This window comes from Halictus rubicundus, chromosome 3 (genome assembly GCF_050948215.1).
Source record: "Halictus rubicundus isolate RS-2024b chromosome 3, iyHalRubi1_principal, whole genome shotgun sequence".
In the NCBI taxonomy this organism is placed as follows: Eukaryota; Metazoa; Arthropoda; class Insecta; order Hymenoptera; family Halictidae; genus Halictus; species Halictus rubicundus.
Genome location: NC_135151.1, coordinates 10,539,959 through 10,558,880, shown reverse-complemented (window position 1 = coordinate 10,558,880; position 18,922 = coordinate 10,539,959). Strand labels below are relative to the sequence as shown.

The following is an 18,922-nucleotide window of genomic DNA, read 5'->3' as shown; positions in this document are numbered from 1 at the left end:
TTATCATAAACGCATAAAATCAGCAGTCTAATTAACTCGTATTTTTTTGTGTAACATATATAAAGTGTAATATTACTTGAACCACTGGTCTGTACGACTTTTTATTCTTTTAAAATTTATTATTTTATTATTTTTCGCATGTTTTGGTACACGATGTTTAATTCTCTCACAGCTCCAATTCATCCTCCTTTATAATTACATTAGCACACAATACATGTTCGCACATTTATGTGACACATTTGTGTAAAGTACTGCGTGACATGTTTTACAGCCAAATTTTTCATGAATCATTTTCTTCGTCAACGTTTCTGAACATTGTGCAATTGAGAATGCTCAAGTTCATTTACTGTTGTACTTACGAAATTTTGAGTCATATTTTCAGAATCATTTTTCCTGCACTCATAGATTTTCTTGCTGCATCCAACCCAACTGCTATCGATTTCGTCACAAACCCAATACAGTGATTTCTCTATATATGTCGCCGAGACCTGGATAATAAATGTCGTGGAATTATCCCCACTACTGCGAGGTATAACCCGAGAAGGGTCACGAAGCTCGAGAGGCCTCAGACGCCGAGGAGTGTAAGCATAACACGGCTCGAGTATGTCTCCTGGACGATACACGACGCCGATACAAGACCCGTGTTGTTGACATATATCGAGAGTCCACTGTAGTTGACAAATGGTACAAACAATGACCTCAGCATATAGAAACGTGACGAATTGTTGTACGACGTACTAAAAGGTATCTCCAAAAATATGTTTCCAAAATACTCGTCCACTTTCTACTCGTTCAATGCAGTATTCACGAACCCATGTCTCGAATTCAATTTTATTCTCATACCAAGTAAATTTGTTCAGCCTACACTACAATCGAACGAAAACGGCGCAGCCTCGTGTGTCCAGTTCTTCATAAAACACGACAATACACTGCAGGTACTCTAAAATGTAGAGACCATAGGGCGAAAACGTCGACGTTCTCGCGATGCTGTGAATGGTATTAACACGATGACACGTGACATCGTGTCACGGCCGTGTCGCGGTTGTAAAGAGGAGTCGGAGGAGAAGTCGATCTTTTCAAAAATTCTTCTGGGAGCCATGTCCGGTAACGAGCTTGCGGCCCATTGTTGCCTTTCGATCCGACAGGTTATTTGGTCGGACACCGATACAGGACACCGTAGGGACACGGGCACGTACGGGCGACTTGGTCCCAACGTGATACATGTACGGAAGCATCCGGAAGAGACACACGCTGTCTCGTTTCGCAACGGGAGAAACGGAAATTCGTATCCGCCGTCCAGTAACCCGAGAAACTGGAGGGCCAATAGCCACGGGCCATCCTCGAGCTAAATTCTATCCCAGCCTCTATTTCTTCCGTGCTCCCTTGTCGTTGCCCTCGAATCGCCCCTTTCCATCCCCCTTTCTCCCTGCTAGTCTTTCTCCCTCTCTCTCTCCCTCTCTTCTTCGTCTCCGTTCTTTCTTTCTTCAGCAGGCCTGCTTAATTCTCTCTCCCTCCATTAGTGTCTTTTCTTTCCCATTCGCGCGAAACTTTCTCATTATCCCGCGGAGAATGCACGAGAGCTCCGAGTTTCGTCCAATTGGATCGGCCTTCTTTCTCTTGCACCCTCTCCTCTCCTACTCTCTCTCTCTTGGCGCATGATCCCACGATTACCACTTCAGGAGTAAGCATCCTATGCATTTTCGATGAACCTGGGCTAGGTTGGCTATGAGAACCGAATCGCGTGCAGTCATTCGGGGACGTCATTTTTAGGGTAGGGGTGGTTTCGAAAATTTTTCGGGGTACTGCCGGCTGGTCCTGATTAGGTGGAGTGGACCATTGTTGATGATGTGTCTGGGTATTAACACGGGGAGGAGATCTAGGGAAGGAAAAGCAATGGATGGAAGGGATCTAGGGAAAGAAGTGGAAGGGATCCAAGGAGCGGAAAAAGAGGATGGAAATCTAGAGAAGGATAGGAGAGAACGAAGTCTAGGAAACACAAGAGAGTAGGGAATCTAGGATACTAGGGAAGGTAAGGGTGAAAGGGATGTTGATAAGAGAGGGAAGAGAACCTAGGAAAGGGTATGAGAGGATCTAGGGAAAATTGATTCACAATCTCATTACTGTAAAAATATTTCACTTTGAATAACCTCGAGAATATAAAGAATTAACGTAACGATTGAACTACGAATTTTATAACAATCTTTTCTGAAGTCATCTGGACCAATACTTTCGAATCAAATCTACCAGTCCCTGAACAATACAATTAGTAATAAGAGTAGAGTAGTAGTAGTCGTATTGTAATTAGTAATTACTATGCATACTGGGCCTTAATACTCCATTCTTCATTTTGCGGAATTGTTTTGGTCATGATTTTGGTTTGCACTTAATCGTGGCCCAATTTCACGGTCGGCCGGTTAATCTTTAGTGTACGCCACAATAATCTTTTACGCTTGAAATCTAATGGTATTTCTTAACAGGAATCTGCATAAGCTTAAATTCAACATTATGAACTCAACGAACGTTGGTAATTGTCAATTACAAACAACTTGATTATGGTTACACAATATTTTTCAGCCTGTCAACTCCGAACGAGCTCGATTAGCCGTTGCTCGACTCTGTTATCATTTAACGTGGACGCAACATTACAGGGCTATCTTCAAACCTAACCGCTCCCATTGTTTTGTGCTCGAGTATCGGCACGCGTTTCTTTTCTGCTTAAACTGCATCGGGGCCGGGACACGGCTAACCGGAAAGCAATTAATTTCTTCGCTTAGGTGCAATTTACGTAAATCCCGGGCGCCAACGTTTCAATTCCACAATTACGGGAAATCGTGGTCTCGCGGGTGGATCCGTGCGCGTGGGAACGCATCGCGTCGTAACAAATTTCCTAGGGTTTCGGTTTCCGGTGCCGTTTCGTCGAGATAAATTTGATTTTGCGGCGGTCTTGATAAATGTTACGAAATCGGTACCGCCCACGCGAGAGGAGGAGACATGAAGAGGGAGAGAGAGAAAGAGAGAGAGAGAGAGAGGAATGGAAAGTGATAGATAAATGGAGTTACGGAGGAAAAGCTCGAACGTGGAAAAACCGGCCGGATGCCGTTCGACGCTTTATCGCGGTTCGGACACCGGCCGACATTCCTTTCGAGTTTAATTCCGGTGTAATTAGAGCCACGCTCGACCGTAGAATGTCCGTCCGTGCGCGTAGTTACGACGACATTGTTCTCGCCGGCTATAAATTCGGGCCTTGCTGGTTCTCGCGTTTCAACGGCCACTCCTGTTAACGATCACAGGAGAGTTTTCGGTTGTTCATTAAAATTTCAACGATTTTACAAACCTGACGCCGCCAGCCGCGGAGCCTCGAGTGCCCGCGGCATTCGGCGAGCATAACTGTTTCTCAGACCAGCGTTCCGCGTAACACGTAAACGCAGACTCGCCGCTCCATCTATTACAGATACCGACTTCGCAGACAGTTCAGCGCGAATCGATCATGGAGCGCCGCGATACCCGAACCACTCCGAAACTCGTCATTATATGGCGAGACTGTTTTCCAACCTACTTTCGTCGCATTACTCATCTGCGGCATCAAAACACCAAAACCTCTGCTGTTTTGCTCTCGCATTGGTCATCAACACCTGTCTGCGCTTATCATCTCCGACCATATGTCACCGTGACTCTCCTACTCTCACGGTACTTGATCACCGCGGATTTTTCCGCGTTTCTGATGTTTCGAGATTCATTTCATTTTTAACGATACATTTTTCGTTCCTTTCTTAACTCTTTACTTGTCGGAACCAATTGTACTCCGATCGGTATACATCATTTGCAATAACATACTTATTAGATTACATAATAAATTAGATTCTTCTAGAATTTAATTTAAACTTGAAAATCTTCTACAATTCAAGTTAAAATGAAAATACTGTAATAATTTCTCTTAATTTATTTTCACTACAGTAATTCCTCTGGAATTTAATTTAAACTTAAAAATCTCCTAAAATTCAAGTTAAAATTGTAATACTGTAACAATTTCTCTTAATTTATTTTCACTATAGTAATTCCTCTAGAATTTAATTTAAACTTAAAAATCCCCTAAAATTCAAGTTAAAATTGTAATACTGTAACAATTTCTCTTAATTTATTTTCGATATAGTAATTCCTCTAGAATTTAATTTAAACTTGAAAATCCCCTATAGTATACAATCTAATAGTTGCTATCTAGCACTTTGTCCCAGAACCGTTTCTTAAATTACAAAATTGAGGTGAACATAAAATTCATGAATTTTGGTCGATTGCTTGGGTACACGGTCGTGACTTTGATAAAGCGTTTTACGCGAGACAGTTTTTGGAGGTACGACTATGAAAAGAGTGATTTTTGATGAAAATATGAGTTGAATAGTCAAGAATACGTGTCTTGTTCGGTGCAACGTGAGCCCAGCCTGCATTCAAATTCGATTCTCTCGAAGACAAAGCCCTGCATGGAAAGTATTACGCGCGAGGATATATCTTCTTCCCAGTGCCAGGATTTATGGGACACATCGTATTCAAAAGGATGAAGTCTGTCAACGTAGAAATAATCTTGTTTTATGATACATTGCTTCGGGTTTACATCGTGTCTCCGCAGAGCTGCATCTTTTTACATAGTCTGGTCACTGCCGAACGGGGCACTTTCGAACACAAGCACGCTTCAGAGAAACAAACATTGTATGTATTACTGTAGAAATCTGCTGAGAGACAACCACACGATCTCTAAACCCTGTTAACCACATTTTTCCAGAGAAACTTCTCATTTTCCAGGAAAAATTCTCACGTCGATTTCAATACGCTGAAACGACCATACAACATCTACGCTTTGCTAAGCATTTTTCCCTACAGAAGGTTTGCAACTTTTCAGACTAGATGTCCACGGTACGAGTCGCGCAACTATGACAGAAATCGAAACCACGCGCATAATTACGCAACCTCCAAGCTCCATCAATCACTTTTCTGAACACAAACTCCCCGAGCTAGGCGCAAGATAGACGATTTCGAATACACGTTCGGTCATCGGAAATTAGAAGAATCGGTCGACTTCAATTGGCCAAGAGAACTCGCACAGCCGTGGAGCTCCATCAATCACTTTTTCCCACAGAAGCTGCCCAACTTTACAAATTAGGCGGGGCAAGAACAGTTTCGGGTGCTTCCCAGGTGCAATCGAGGCCGAAAACCGCAACAGCCATTCAAAAAGTCATCAATCTCAATTTGCGAAGACAGACGGCAAGTTGGTCACTTTCCCTCGAAGCCCAACAAATCAATTGTCAGCGGTAACTCGCGAGCGAGGTAGTACGCGTGAGAAAAACACATCGGCACTTACCCATCTATCAGCGGCACGTCCCTGAGAATCCTGCGAGCCGCCGCGAGCCGATCCCCAGCGTGGGCAGCGAGCAGGATCCTCGTCAGTAGCTGACCAAGGACCATCACGCCCACCACCATCCTCATCCTCCTCCTCGCTGGACCCGCAGCTCCTCCTCACTAATGTCCTCATGCCATCACCGTCGGCTGACCGGCTCGCCCACAGGATATCTCCCCCGGCAGCGATTCCACAATTTCCTGTCAGTCCGGTTCCGTCCCCCTTTTTCACTGGACACGTTACCTTTCTCACGTTCACTCCTCGCGGATCCCTGTCATTCTCGCGCACGTGAAATATCGTCCACCGAGCACCGGCGAAATTTTCAATCGTCCTCGATCCCCGTGAGACCAGCTACAATCTACCGGATCGGATCCAGTTCACTGATCACCGGCCTCGGGCTCTTTCGATCCTCCTCCCTTTCTCGAACATTTCTCTTCCCCTTTCAACGATCTCCACCTCGCTACCGTCTACACCCTAGCCGGGTCAGGTCAGCTCAGTCATCAATCGTCATCTCCGACTTCCAGCTCTCAACAAGTCGAACGAGTTGTTTCACCTACTTCTCCCTGGGATGATCCCTTGATCCGGATCTAAATTACGCACTTTGCAGGATGTCTCTCTAGCGCTACGAGTTAGTCCCGAACTTCGACGACTCGATCCAGATGCCAAGTGGATTCCCTTCTCCGGGCGATCTTGGATCAGCCAGGCAGATCGATCCTCGTCGACCCGGTCGCTCAAGGTTCCGTCACGGTCGGGACGTTGATCCTCGGAAGCCACGAAGAGCGCCACTCGGCTGGGGGGTTGTCTTTTCCCGGTGTCTTTGATCGGTTGAGCATCCACGAGTGTTCAAGGGAATCGAGTCGTTCCCGCGGAAACACTCGGCGGACTGTTTGCTAATTACGAGTGCGGCCCGAGCCGGCTCTGTCCGAATTATTTGGCCCGCGAGCCCGCCTCGTTATCTTGCCGGTAGACCGGCTCGCTCGGCCGCGATCCTCTTGTCGCGATTTTACGCCGGTAAGCGGGCGTCGTTGAACGGCCCGGCCGGAAGATTAATTAGTGGCCGCGCGGGGAGACAAACCGAGCCAGAGAATGAGAGAAAACGAGAGAGGCAGTAGAGAAAAGAAGGGCGTGGGGTGGGCGAGAGTGAGAGCGAGCGGGTCGAGCGTGAAAAGCCCGTTTCGCTCGATCGTTTCCTTTTTGGCGTGTTCCGGAGGAGGGATCGATGTTCCAGGTCAGTCGTTGATGCACGATCCGTGTCCCCTTTAACGTCCACGCGCCGAGCCACGGTCTCGCCTCGACTTTTTCATCTGCGAGCGTCGCGCGATCATCTGCACGCGTCGGTGATACTTCATGATCGCGAACACACCACGCGCCCGGTATATCGCAGGGTCCGGTCCGGACCGACCCGGCCCGACCCGACCCGACCCGACTCGACGGTGTCGCGCACGCTGGCTCGTAAATCTGTCCCGATTAATTCGGCACTCGATTAAGTCTCCCGATTAATTACGCGGTCCAACCGGCGGAACGGATTCCTCTTGCGCTCTGCTCCGCCGAAACCCGACCGAAATGATGGATCGACCAATCCGGTGTCCGAGCACTCTCTCTCTCTCTCTCGAGTTCTACGATCTCTTTTCCACTGAACCACGCGGGCGAATAGTTCTCGCGCACTTCCGGCGAAAGGTCGCCGCAACGCTGCAATACAAGGAACGCAGGACGGGGTCAGTACTCGCGTGGATTTAGGCTGTTTCTGGTCTCGCTCGGTGACGGGAGAACGCGCGCTGTCGAATTACTTTCGCGGGCAATCACGCGGCCCGTTCTTTCGACGTCGCGGCGCGCCGGCCCGATTAACAATTGAACGGCTCTCCGAGCGGCGAACGCTCGGCCGTTAACGTCGCCGTTCGCTGCGACTAATGAGTTGACCTGTTCATAATTATCGGCAGACACGACCCCGCGTCCGTGCGCCGCTTATCACCCTGTTACACGATATTTATCCGCCAGCCGATGATTAATTAGCGCTAACGACGTTAACGATCAAGCCCTTTGATCCTTGCCGACAGGACGCCCGGCGATGCTCTTGCCGGCCGTTCACCGGTCGCGAATAAACCCCCCCCCCCGGGGTGATCATTCGCGAATTTCTATCGGTCGAACGGTTCTCACCGGTAAACGCAACGAAGTTCCTCTACGAATCTCGACGGGAGCGATCATGGAACAATGTACGATCGACGTCGCGGTTCGTTCCCCGTTTTACGCGCGATAAACCTGCCCTTAATTTTATTCTTATTCGCGGACTGGAGAGGGTCGCTCCGCCGGAAACGACTCTGTTAAAACTTCCCGGAGGTCGGAGAGGCTATTAAAAATTCCCGCAGGACAGCCGCGTATCTCGAGTGCCCTCCAGCTAACCGCGGAAACGCGAGCCGCGATAGAAAAATTCGCCGCGTGGGAGTACGCGCGCGAAGTATCGGCGAGAAACTTTTACCAGTTCGCTGGGGATGGCGGGTCAAAAGTTCCGGGGGTAAAGGGATTCTCGTTAATTGTCGGAAGGAGGAACCGTCACCTCGGTGGTCGACTAGCGATTTCGGCACGCGCCACGCGGAACGGGCGGTTTCCGCTCGCGGAAACACGTCGCGACGTCCGGGAGGGTGTTTCCACGGCGGCGGAGACGCGCGGTCCCGATCACTGGTTGTTCGCGGTCCGGAGTTGAAGACCCGACTGATGGAAACGTACGCAGAAACTCGGTATAGCCGAGGGCGCAGGCGCCCCCGTGCTCTCCTCTCCGCGATCTTCCACGGTTCCAGCGGGTGCCGCGCGCCTCTGTTGCTCGACCTGGCTATCTACGACATCCTCTTCCGGAACCGAGCTATACACCCTTCGACACCACGTATCCCGATCTCCACCCAAGGTCCTCCTAGGCGTCCGGCGGACCTCCCGCGACACCACGCAACTTTTTCGAATCGGATACACCACCCTACGCGGGGAGACCAAGTTGGCTGCGGTTGCCACGGTTTAGGTATTCTTCGCGCGAGTCTTCCGGTCACAGACGGCGATGCTTCAATTTGCGTGGATGGGGGTCGTCGGTAGGTGGTGCAGAGGAAAGTTGTCTGCGCAGATCTTCTTAATTGACAAATTTGATTGTACAAATGAAAGATAATTTTGAAATTTTTCGACTTTAGCTTCTACACTTTGGATGGTACTGTTTTAAGCAACCTTAAGGGGGCCGGCATGGTTTGAAATCCATATACGTATGCAAGGGTCAAAATCTAGGGTCAATTGTGTTTAATAAAAATCCAATCTACGTCTGTATAGAGCCGAAATTGCGAATTTCCACCTCATCGTGGTGTAATTTGTAATATTCGGCAGAAAATTCGAATTCTGAAGCAAGTATGACGTCACAAGATGGCTGCCACTGTGAGATTCTCTTAATTTCGAGAGATTTACTGTTCGTATCGAAAGAAGGCTCTATACAGACGTAGCAAAGACATGTACAAACACGGTGGTATGCATTTTTAATTGATTACTTACTCATTTAAGACGTAAAATGTCTAGAAAAAAGGCACAGCGTAACATAGCGTGACAGTCAAGGCCAAATGCCTGCCGGCCCCCTTAAATTAGTTTTTCTGTATTTTTAAATAAGCAAAACCCTGCGATCTCCCAATATTGGGAGCAGAATGTCGGTTCAGTGATAAACTCCCTCACACCTAGTCGAAACCAGATCTCGTGCTCGTGCTCTTTAATTCGAAGATTTCACTCGATTTTAGAATTTTAGAAACACTATGGAATACACCCAATTTTGTACACAGATTTGCTTCGACTCTTCATAAACACATACTTCGTCAAACTAGCACACGATGACCTCGAGACAACCTTGAACTCCAGAACTCCCAACAAAAGTCTTTACCAACGGGTACATCTTCGATTTCGACTATTTCCTTTCACGTTCGATCCGTACAGCGGCTCTCACCATAAAAGAGAGTTCCCATGCTCTCGAAGAAGCTATAAACCTCCCCAAAACGCGTATCACAGTTCACTATAGTCGATCTTCAAATCCTCCTCCATCTTCTTCTCGACTCCTCGTTTCACAAACGTCCAAGGATCCGGTTCTCCGCGCAGACGTTTCTCCTGTCTCGAATCCTCCGTTTGTCAGCGAGACACTGCGATCCAAACTTTCGATACCCTATCGAGCTGGAACCTCCGTGGCCGGAGAAAGAAGCGTTCCCAGAGATCTCGAATGGCGGCGGGAAACTTTCCTTTCCACGGGGCCAGGTGTCCGATCGGTCTCGTTCCGATCGTGAGGCTCGATATCTCGATGGAGCGCGATTAAATCACGATGGACAGGGCTGAGCAGCGTCGACGCGTCTCGTTGGTCGCACGGCTCGTCATCCGACGCGGCGAAGTTTTTCCCCCCGGTCGTCATGGGGAACGCGCCGGGAAAACCCGTGGAAACGAACCGGGCGAGATGTTTGAAGAGGACGAACGCAATTCCGCGCGGTAATAGACAGCTCCGGGGGTGGGGGAGTCGCAGGGGAAACGGGAGACAGTCCTTCGGTTGCTATCGGTCCTCTGTCATCGAGCCGCCCTTTGATTCCTGTTCGCCAGGATTAATATTTCCCTATCCTGCGCCTCTCCTGGCCCCCGTGATCCTTTTCTGACCCCGTTCCCGTGGCCCGCGCTCCTAGACCCCGGGACGCTCTCATTCGTCTCGTAGCCCGGTCTAATGCAAATTCCGAAAACGCTCCGGACCCACCGCCATAAATCAGTTTAACGTTTTCCACGTTTGCCCGGCCACGGTGGCCCGTGTGTTTCGCATGCACACGCCGCGAGACCAGCCGCCTCGTCCTCTATCCGCGCAGCCACCCCCTCGCCCTCGGCATCCTCTGATCCACAGCGTGATTATGACGACGGTGTACCCGACGAAATTGCGGCTCGCCCGTTAAACGCTGCGGTCTAATCTCAATTTCTAATTCTATTTCGAGACGCAGACGCTCCTCGGACTTCGCTTTTGAAGGCCCGACGGCTGGTAATTGCCTGTTTTTACCGGGACGGTTTCATCCGCTTCGGAACGCCGCTCTTGGACCAGCAACAACATCGTACGGAATTCTGCCGGAACGAGGGACAGTTAATTTTGTTGGTTGGAAAACGATTAGAAAACTGCGTGCGGACGGTTTCCTTTGTTCGTTTCATACTTTGCGGCCGAGGCGAGGGAATAATGTATGCGAAGAAGAACACTGAATTAGCTTTTCTATGGGAAAAAATTTACCAAAAGTATACGGTAAAATTTACAAATCTTCGTTCATGAGAAAATATTGCAGTAGAACGTCGAGGAGAAACGGCTAGCCATAGTCAGACGCGGTGGCTATCCAAACGAATCTTCACAAAAATATTTTAATTTCTATTTTTATTATTATTATTATTATATATCGTTTATTTTAAAGTGGTCGCATTAACAGCTAGGTCATTAACGACCACATGGTTTACAATCGAATATAGTAAAGAAGGTTACGGTTAATACTTATATTGTGGTCGGGGTACAGCAAAAAACAAATGTATAACAGTTTATATATATCGATAGATTCAAAAAACAGGAGGACGTTTCCAATGTTGTCCTCGCTTATGTTTATCTTGAGGTCATTATCGATGGAAAATCTGGATCGTTGTGAAGACAATTTAGGACATTCGAGTAGGATATGTTGGACGCTGTTGGACACGGCGCATGTTGTACACTCCGGTGGGTTGGACTCTTTAACGTAGAATTATGTTTAATACCCGTTCAACGAGGTCAACTTTTGCAACGAACAGAGTTACCAAATGATTTCGAATCAACTAAGAAATAATACTCCATTTTCTTTACTGAAAGGAAATTTAGGAACTTTTCTGTGGCAATGTATGCTTTTTCATATTTTACAAGAGGATACGTTTAATAGAATATTATAGCTATAAGGCTATTGCTGAAATAAATGCCGGGCGTTGGAAAAAGAAGTGTTTCTTGCAACAGATGCGTAGAATTTTTATTCGTTGTAAAGATCCGTAGTCTAGTTGGCAGTCAAACGTTTTCGAAGTGGTGAAAGTGCGATGAACAAATACGGACGAATGCAACATTTACGGCAGAATAAAGGCTCGGTGATCGGACGAAGACGAATTCCGTAGCGCCGTTGTCCTAATTTGTTATTCCGATGGCAATAAAGCAGCAGCGGCGCTTCGTTCCGGAAGCACGAGGCTCTCAAGAGCAGCGACGCGCCGTGCACCGTAAATACCGGCCGATTCGACGGCCGTAACAAGACTGTAGCGCAAAATAACATCGTTCCGGGTTAAAATGAATTTTAAATGGTCCATGGAAACGGTTCGGGCGCGATCGTTATTTAAAACGAGCCCCGATGAATTTATCGAAAATCATTAGAAGGCCGGGACGAGAGGAACGGGGTCGTGTTGAAAAATCGGTATTGCAAATTTTTCGAGCCGATCCCCCCCTACCTACCGATCGGTTTAATTACCGAATGGAATAATTATCATCGTGTCGCGTTAACGAGGAGAAACGGTCATCGGTTCGCCGTAAAAATACCGTCGAAAACTGGCCGGGGCCATTGTACGTCAAACCGATTACCGTTAACGATCGGAGTCTGGAATTTTAATGACAGCCACGCACGTGTCGCTGCGGAACAAAGCGAGTTATTGTTTTCGTTGATGGCGAATGCGGGGGGTTTCTTGAAGAGGTGACGGGACCAGTTGAAGTATCCCATTTCTCGGGAGTGACTCGCGGCAGATCTGATTTGGCGTGGGACGGCTCATTAGGGGGTCGCGTATGCGAAATTTCGACCTCGCCGTCTGTAATGGCGATCTCGATGGGGCGACAGAGCGCGGCGCCGGGGCTGGACCGGAAACGGGCGATTTTTCACGTTTCCTGAATCGCCGCTTTCTACCTCGGCCCTCGGTCAATTTGGCGTCGCGGAGCGGACGCAATTTACGCGGCGCGGCCTCCAGCAGACTGGCCAACATCCAATGGATCCGCTCGATGACGACGACACTCGATTATTGCGAGAACAAGACGAGATGCAAGATGCGACTGCCCCGAGTGCGCCACCGGTACCGACGCAACATCCTAACGGGAAAAAAGTCACCGGACTGACAGAAATCAGCAGTTAGGTGAAAGTGTTTATCATTTGTTTCAAAAACATCACTGACATTTTTCTTTTATTATTTTTTTAGAAATCTCATGCGAGATTTATTAAAAGTTACGTAAAAGAGACTTGCACAGTAATGATACGGATTCAAGATAATGATCGGTTAAAATAGAACAAACACATCACCGATATTCTTCTTTCCCTCTCAGCTTTTAAGGGTCTTGTCTAAATTCGTACCTTAGAATTTCTTGGACTGTGGGAGACGAATGTAAACTATGTTTCTAGAGAATATTGTTTGAAAACTATTTTGAATGAAGAGAAAAATATTGTGTATCTGAAGGTCAACCGAAGGTCGTCGTATTATAGGTCGTTTCGAGAAATTGTGAAGCATTTATTGGAAATGGGACTCATGCACGATCTAAAATAAATTCAATTTTCTCATTTTTAGAGGGTAATATGTTATATAGAGAAGCTCAGAAGCCAATCAGTGTAAGTCCTTCAACATGAAAACTGCTTGCGAGGTGATCAAGTCTTTTAAAAATCAGTTGCACAAATGTTCAGCTGGTCTATTAACCCTTTTTGCCAATAACCAACATTTTCTACGATATTCAATGACAATCAATCTGTGATCATCTGAGAACATGAAAATCCACAATAATCTTGCTATTACAAAGGTGTTAAAAAGAAATTGGCATAAAAAATAAACGCACCATAATCGATAAAAAAGAACTTTGGCGAATAGTGTTGCCTTCCACACCAGAACGTAACAGGAAAGAGTAAATTCGTGCTAAATAATGCACCGTTAATTCAGTCTAGTAAAAATAATGATTCAATTTGGTTGATGCACTGAATCAATGGTTGATGAAAAGAATGAAACGTCAGCGTACAGACAATTTTTTTCGTGCAAGAAAGAACGCTGGAGAAGGACGTACACGATTTAATTGATAGCCCGCGGAAGTCGAAGCTGGGGATACGCACAGAGGACTTGAATGAAGTTGCAGGTAAGCGAAGCATGTTGCAGCGCGCGATCAGGACCCAGAGCGAGATAGAGAGAGAGAGAGAGAGAACTACGGAGTTCGATATAAACGCCGTTATGTTGGAATAGCTTCGGGCAATGCTAAGCGACACTCAATTAAAGGGAGAAATAGCGCGCGAAATACGAATAAAGCGAACCGTGCTGCTCGCTCGGCACAGCGGCGAGCTGTCGGACCGTGTGATTCTAATTAGAATGTGCCGAACCGAACCAAATCGGCAAACGCGTCAACGGTGTTCCACGTCAAACTGAATTTTTCACGAGGCAGCTCCGTTAGAAGTCGCTATATCGCAGACGAACGAGCTCGAAAACGCGGCTACACCGTTGGCCACCGACGTATTTTTCATTAAACATCTGTCGATTACGCGGCGGCTCCTGTTTACTTTCGCACTTATTAATCGAGCCTTCAAGCGGCCGCCAAATCCGCGCTGACAATGATCACGCTGCTTTTATCCTTCTGGTTGACAACAGAGAGACAACAAATTTGAATCCACAGTGACTCCCATTAGTATACGGACACTTAATACGAATTGAATTTTTGTGAGAAGTTAGAACAACTAATTCCAGGTGTAATACTTTTCTAAAGCAATGCAAGCACGAGTTAAATTAATTCTGATCTATCACGTATTCTCATTTAACTCACGATGTCGGGCACGTCAATAAAATGGATAAAACAATGGATAAAAGCAAATAGTTAAATTTGGGGACTCGGTTACAGAAAATGGAAGGGTAACAAAAACCAATGATCATTACGTTTATGGCGCCGTTTGTCGAAAAATACATCGAAGTAGCGGAAGGGGCACAGATGCGACCACCAATCGAAGAACAAATAGTTCGGTTTCAGGTGGCGTGCGTGCGTGCGCGGAGCTCGTAAAGAAGGCACAGAATTATCCTATAAAAAAGATGAACCGTCATAAACGACGCGGCATGGGTTTTCACAACCGAATTACAGGCTAGACGCTGAAAGTAATTTGTCTGTCCCAGCGATGATCAGTCGCGTGACTGGCACGCCCTTCGGTCTGCCAGGGATTTAGACGTTTTCACCAACGGACCTATTGCACCTGCCACCCTGTCCCTCCACTTCAGTCTGTGGAGGGACCAGGGTGGTGCTCCCTACACCCTTAAAATCGTGTCCACGGGAAAGTGCCGGGGCCAGCGTAATAACGACAGCATCAGCCGCGTTAACGCGATAAAAAACTTAACCGGCCGGATTGCTCGCTTTAGGCATGCAATTTCTCCAGGGGAAATTACCGGGTAGACGGTGGTTTACAGTTTACAGGAAACGCTGGCTCGCGTGACAGTGTCCTCTCTCTCTCTCTCTCTCTCTCTCTCTCTCTCTCTCTCTCTCTCTCTCTCTCTCTCTCTCTCTCTTAATTTGTCTTGAATAAATTGAAAATTATATTCCCCCAGACCAATCATTTTAAAGTTGAGTCTCCAATCTTCAAATCTGCGTTGGTCTCATTCATTAAAGAAATTTTTTAATGTCTGTACGAACGCTTAAACTCGCAAAATTTTCCAAACTAATTTTTATGTTCACGTTCTCATTCGCTACGTAGTGTGAACAAATTTGTTTAGGAAGACGAACCATGGATTTCGAAAGTAGAAGGTTTTTTCATGAAGTTACAGTACTTTGAACGTGGACGATGTTTGAACGAGATTTAGTGATTCTTTAATTTTGAACACGAGTGTATAATGTGTATGAACCATTAATGTATGTAAATATACCAGGCTGTCGTGTTTAGAAAAAATGAAGCACCTTCCTTTTTAATTAATTAAAAAGCGCTACATTAAACCTGAGACTTGTTCTTTGCCACACTACTTGTTAACATCTTACACTTTAATTAGGTAATTAAAAAGGAGTTGCTTTATTTTCTACAAAAACGACTGGCTCGTAGAACCACATCTAAAGTAGATTGGATTTCCTGTTTCGAATGCCTCAAATGGTTCCATGAAACACGTACTATCCTTGATCATTTTTCCATGTATTCTCCTTTGTGTAATATGTGGTGGAGATATAAAAGATAAATGCGTGCATCTAACCCCAGGCCCTAGGGAGGGATGCACTTTTTCGAACATTTTTAAACAGCATATTAATATATTAATACATAAGTTTTACTCATTGTACGTTATATTTTCTTAAAGAGATTGAAATAGACAATTGAACTATGCCTCCCTATTTTTTCAATTATTTTCAGTAAAATTGTTATTAAACAGAAAAGAAAATGTGATGCGTCTCTCCCAGAATTACCCTAAATTGTCTTGCCGGAGATGTTTCTAGGATTAACGAGGGTGGAGCAACCTCGAATTCGAATTGCGCCCACGCCTAAAGTGGCGATCTCAGCGTAATAACGATATCAGCACCGTTACGCGATACCTGCTATTAGCTGGCCCGGTCGAATATCGATTTTATTGACCAACGAGGCCAGGCATAGCGGAGGTGTAGTCCCCTCGGGCGACCCCACCAGCGAGGGCCGATTGTAATTGAAAATTCCGAGGCTCGATAATTTTTCAAAGTTTCCAAGGGTCTATTTTATCTCGGGCAAGCTGAATTATTTGCGGATGGCCGCCGGCCCTCGGCCGAACCGCCCTTTCGCTCGTTCTCTCGACCCTTGCAACGTCGTTTCGGGTCCGGAGTGTCCTGGAAAAGCGAAACTGGTTCGAGGGAGGTCAAACTAATCGAGACGAAGGGTCTTCAGGGACTCGGAACTTAATTTGGAGTCCTTGAATCGAATTTGAGACCTTGATTTCGCGAGTGGCTGCGATGGTTTCGGCGGAAGTGGATGGTTAATTGTTTTATTGGCCGGTGGCCTTCTTCGAATTACTTTAATCGTGGCACAGTATGTAATGAGATAGTCAACCGTCGTTGTTCGTTGCGACAGAAAACTGTAATTGCGACACAATAAAGGGAAGAATACAGTTCTACGAGCTGGGAATTAAATTCTGAAATTTTTTACCCGATAGAAATACGTTCCTTGTAAATCCGCTATTTCGGTAAATTACAACGACGATCGAAGTAGCCATTCGTGATCTGTTTATCCTTTTTTAAATATAATTGGACTGCGGGCTTCATGCAATTGCGAGAAAAACGAATATCATAGGATTTTGAAAATACTGCTGTAATATTCTTAATTTAAGAAATCTGTCACAAGAAATGCACTTATATATATTTTTTATTGTACCGATAAGAGGTTATTCTGCAGTCTGTATTACATACATAATATTACAATAATAACCTTATACTAATGTGAAGGTAACGTAATAGGTACATATCAGTTGGAGTCGCTTAATTGGTAGTGGATGTGATAGTAACATTATATACACAATCCACAATCTTTCAGGAAGGAACATAAGATCTTGCATAGAGGTTATCTCAGGTTATAATAAATTTTAATCTGTGAGTGTCATATAGAGGACATTGCCATAAGACGTGATCAATATCCTGTGTCTGATGACCACATGAACAGCCAGGGTTATTTGCCACATTGATTGCAGCTAGAGAGAAGTTAAGACTATAATGACCAGATCTAATTTTGTTAATGGTCACAATGATTTCTCGGGATAAATTTGCAGTTATGTTTAAGTTCAGTTTCTGACAATTAAGGCGAATTAAGACTCACGACCAGGTAAATGTTTTACAGCATACTACAAGAGAGACTATTAATAATAATAATAATTATTTATTTTCCGTCCGTTCAGTAAAAATCTTGAACATATCACTTCCGAAACGTAAAGTGTTGCACACAAATCCGATTGACCAGAAACATGAGCGCATCGGGCGTGCACAACTCGCCACAAGAGAATTTGACACTTAATTTAATTCCCTCGCCGATGTGTATACACATAGAACCCGCCACAAGAGAATTTCGCGCGTAATTTAATTTCCTCGCCGGGTAATGTCTAATAACGCGGCGTTTTGTTTTAGCCTCGCGAATAACGATCAAGCGAGAACCACAGTGCAGCTTAATTTCGTTCATCGCAACTTCTCGAGACCTCTGTGTGTATTTTTATTAAGTCGCCAATCACTCGGCTAAATTATAACCGCGCAGCGGTTCATGCGTACATAACGAACCGCTGTGTACGGTCCCGTCATATTTCACAACAATAAAAGAGCCAATTACACGGCGCGCGATACACCTTCGCCTCACCGCACACGCGTGTACGCATACACACACGCACACACAACGATCCGCAATCTCACCAGCCATTCCCCGATGAAGTGACGCGTATCCCGGCCTCGAATTTCCTTAATAAAAAGCATATCACGGCTATTAATCCATGACGTATCTGAACAATGCCCAACGACGGCCGTTCTTTACGAGCATGCGAACGTCCAACGAGCGAACAAGCCGTCGAGTGGTGTTATTAAAATCTCGAAACGCAAATCCCCGACGCGGGAACAAAGACTGCTCTGGACACTGGGATCAGGCTGGCAGGACGTGTCGCGATAGGGGCCATTTATCCGGGGAACGGATCACGAATCAGGAGAGAGATAGAGAGATGGGAAAGCAGAACGAGACGGAGAGAGAGAGAATGAGAGAGGGAGGAGAGAGAGAAAGCAGAAGGCGTGGCAGACCAACAACCACGCGGACGCACGTGCATACACGCGCGGGCTCCTTGTCGCAGGTGGCAGATTGCGTCGCAGCCAGGGTCGACGCGCTACACCTGTGAGGAATTACCCAGAGGCACGCAGCCTGGCTCCTCAAGTACCTCCAACCGTACACGTAACCCCGTGCACCGAACCCCGGGAGAATCCCGGTGCCTTCGATTCGATGCAAACCTTGAAACAGGACCCTTGGAATTCGCCCAGCACCGCCTCGACCTGCTTGCGAATGGATCCGTACCCTTTAAAAGGGTCAGAGGGTCGTTGGCAGACGAGAACGAGAGGGTGAGAGAAGCTCGAGTTGGGGAAGGTTAGGGATGCTCGCAGACTCGCGTGCGAAGAAGCCGAAAATGTGGCAGCTTATGGAACCCTTTGGATTCCGAGGGATCTAGTTGGAACACGTCCAGTCAATGCGGTTTTCAAGGTTGATAGTTAGGAATGTTGTATTAGGGACAACAGAAATCCTCTAGAAGAGGCACCTTTTCAAGTATCTTCGGAGATACCTTCACGAAAATTAATAAATGAAGTTGTGAACGGTCCTCAGCATCGTTTAATTTTGACCATCCTCGCATCCGTCACTTCGGTCGCAATTAATTAGAATTTTTCCCGATAATTGAAACAATATAGAATGGCGAAATGACTGTAACTTGTTATAATGAAACAACAACAATACAGGATGTTCCACCTGAACTATCATAAACAATTATTACCCAAACTTATGGTGGTCACAAATCTTCTCTAGGTCGACGTGCTCCGAGATTTGAAGGTGATCTTTGCGTTTTTAATACTGTATG

General features: G+C 46.3%; 1 protein-coding gene and 1 long non-coding RNA gene across 2 annotated transcripts in view; one reads left to right on the top strand and one right to left on the bottom strand.

Annotated features, from left to right (window-relative positions):
• LOC143352657 (dipeptidase 1) overlaps positions 1-8,066 on the bottom strand; it is a 156,664-nt gene extending 148,598 nt beyond the window's left edge. Inside the window, exons 1-2 of the mRNA XM_076785335.1 lie at positions 7,938-8,066; positions 5,351-7,075 (exon numbers count right to left, since the gene is read on the bottom strand). Of these exons, the coding sequence (XP_076641450.1) occupies positions 5,351-5,475 (125 nt within the window). The 5' untranslated portion in view covers positions 5,476-7,075; positions 7,938-8,066. The remainder of the gene's footprint in view (positions 1-5,350; positions 7,076-7,937) is intronic.
• The window catches only part of LOC143352662 (uncharacterized), a 607,068-nt gene that overhangs the window by 116,475 nt on the left and 471,671 nt on the right, over positions 1-18,922 (top strand). The window lies entirely within an intron of this gene.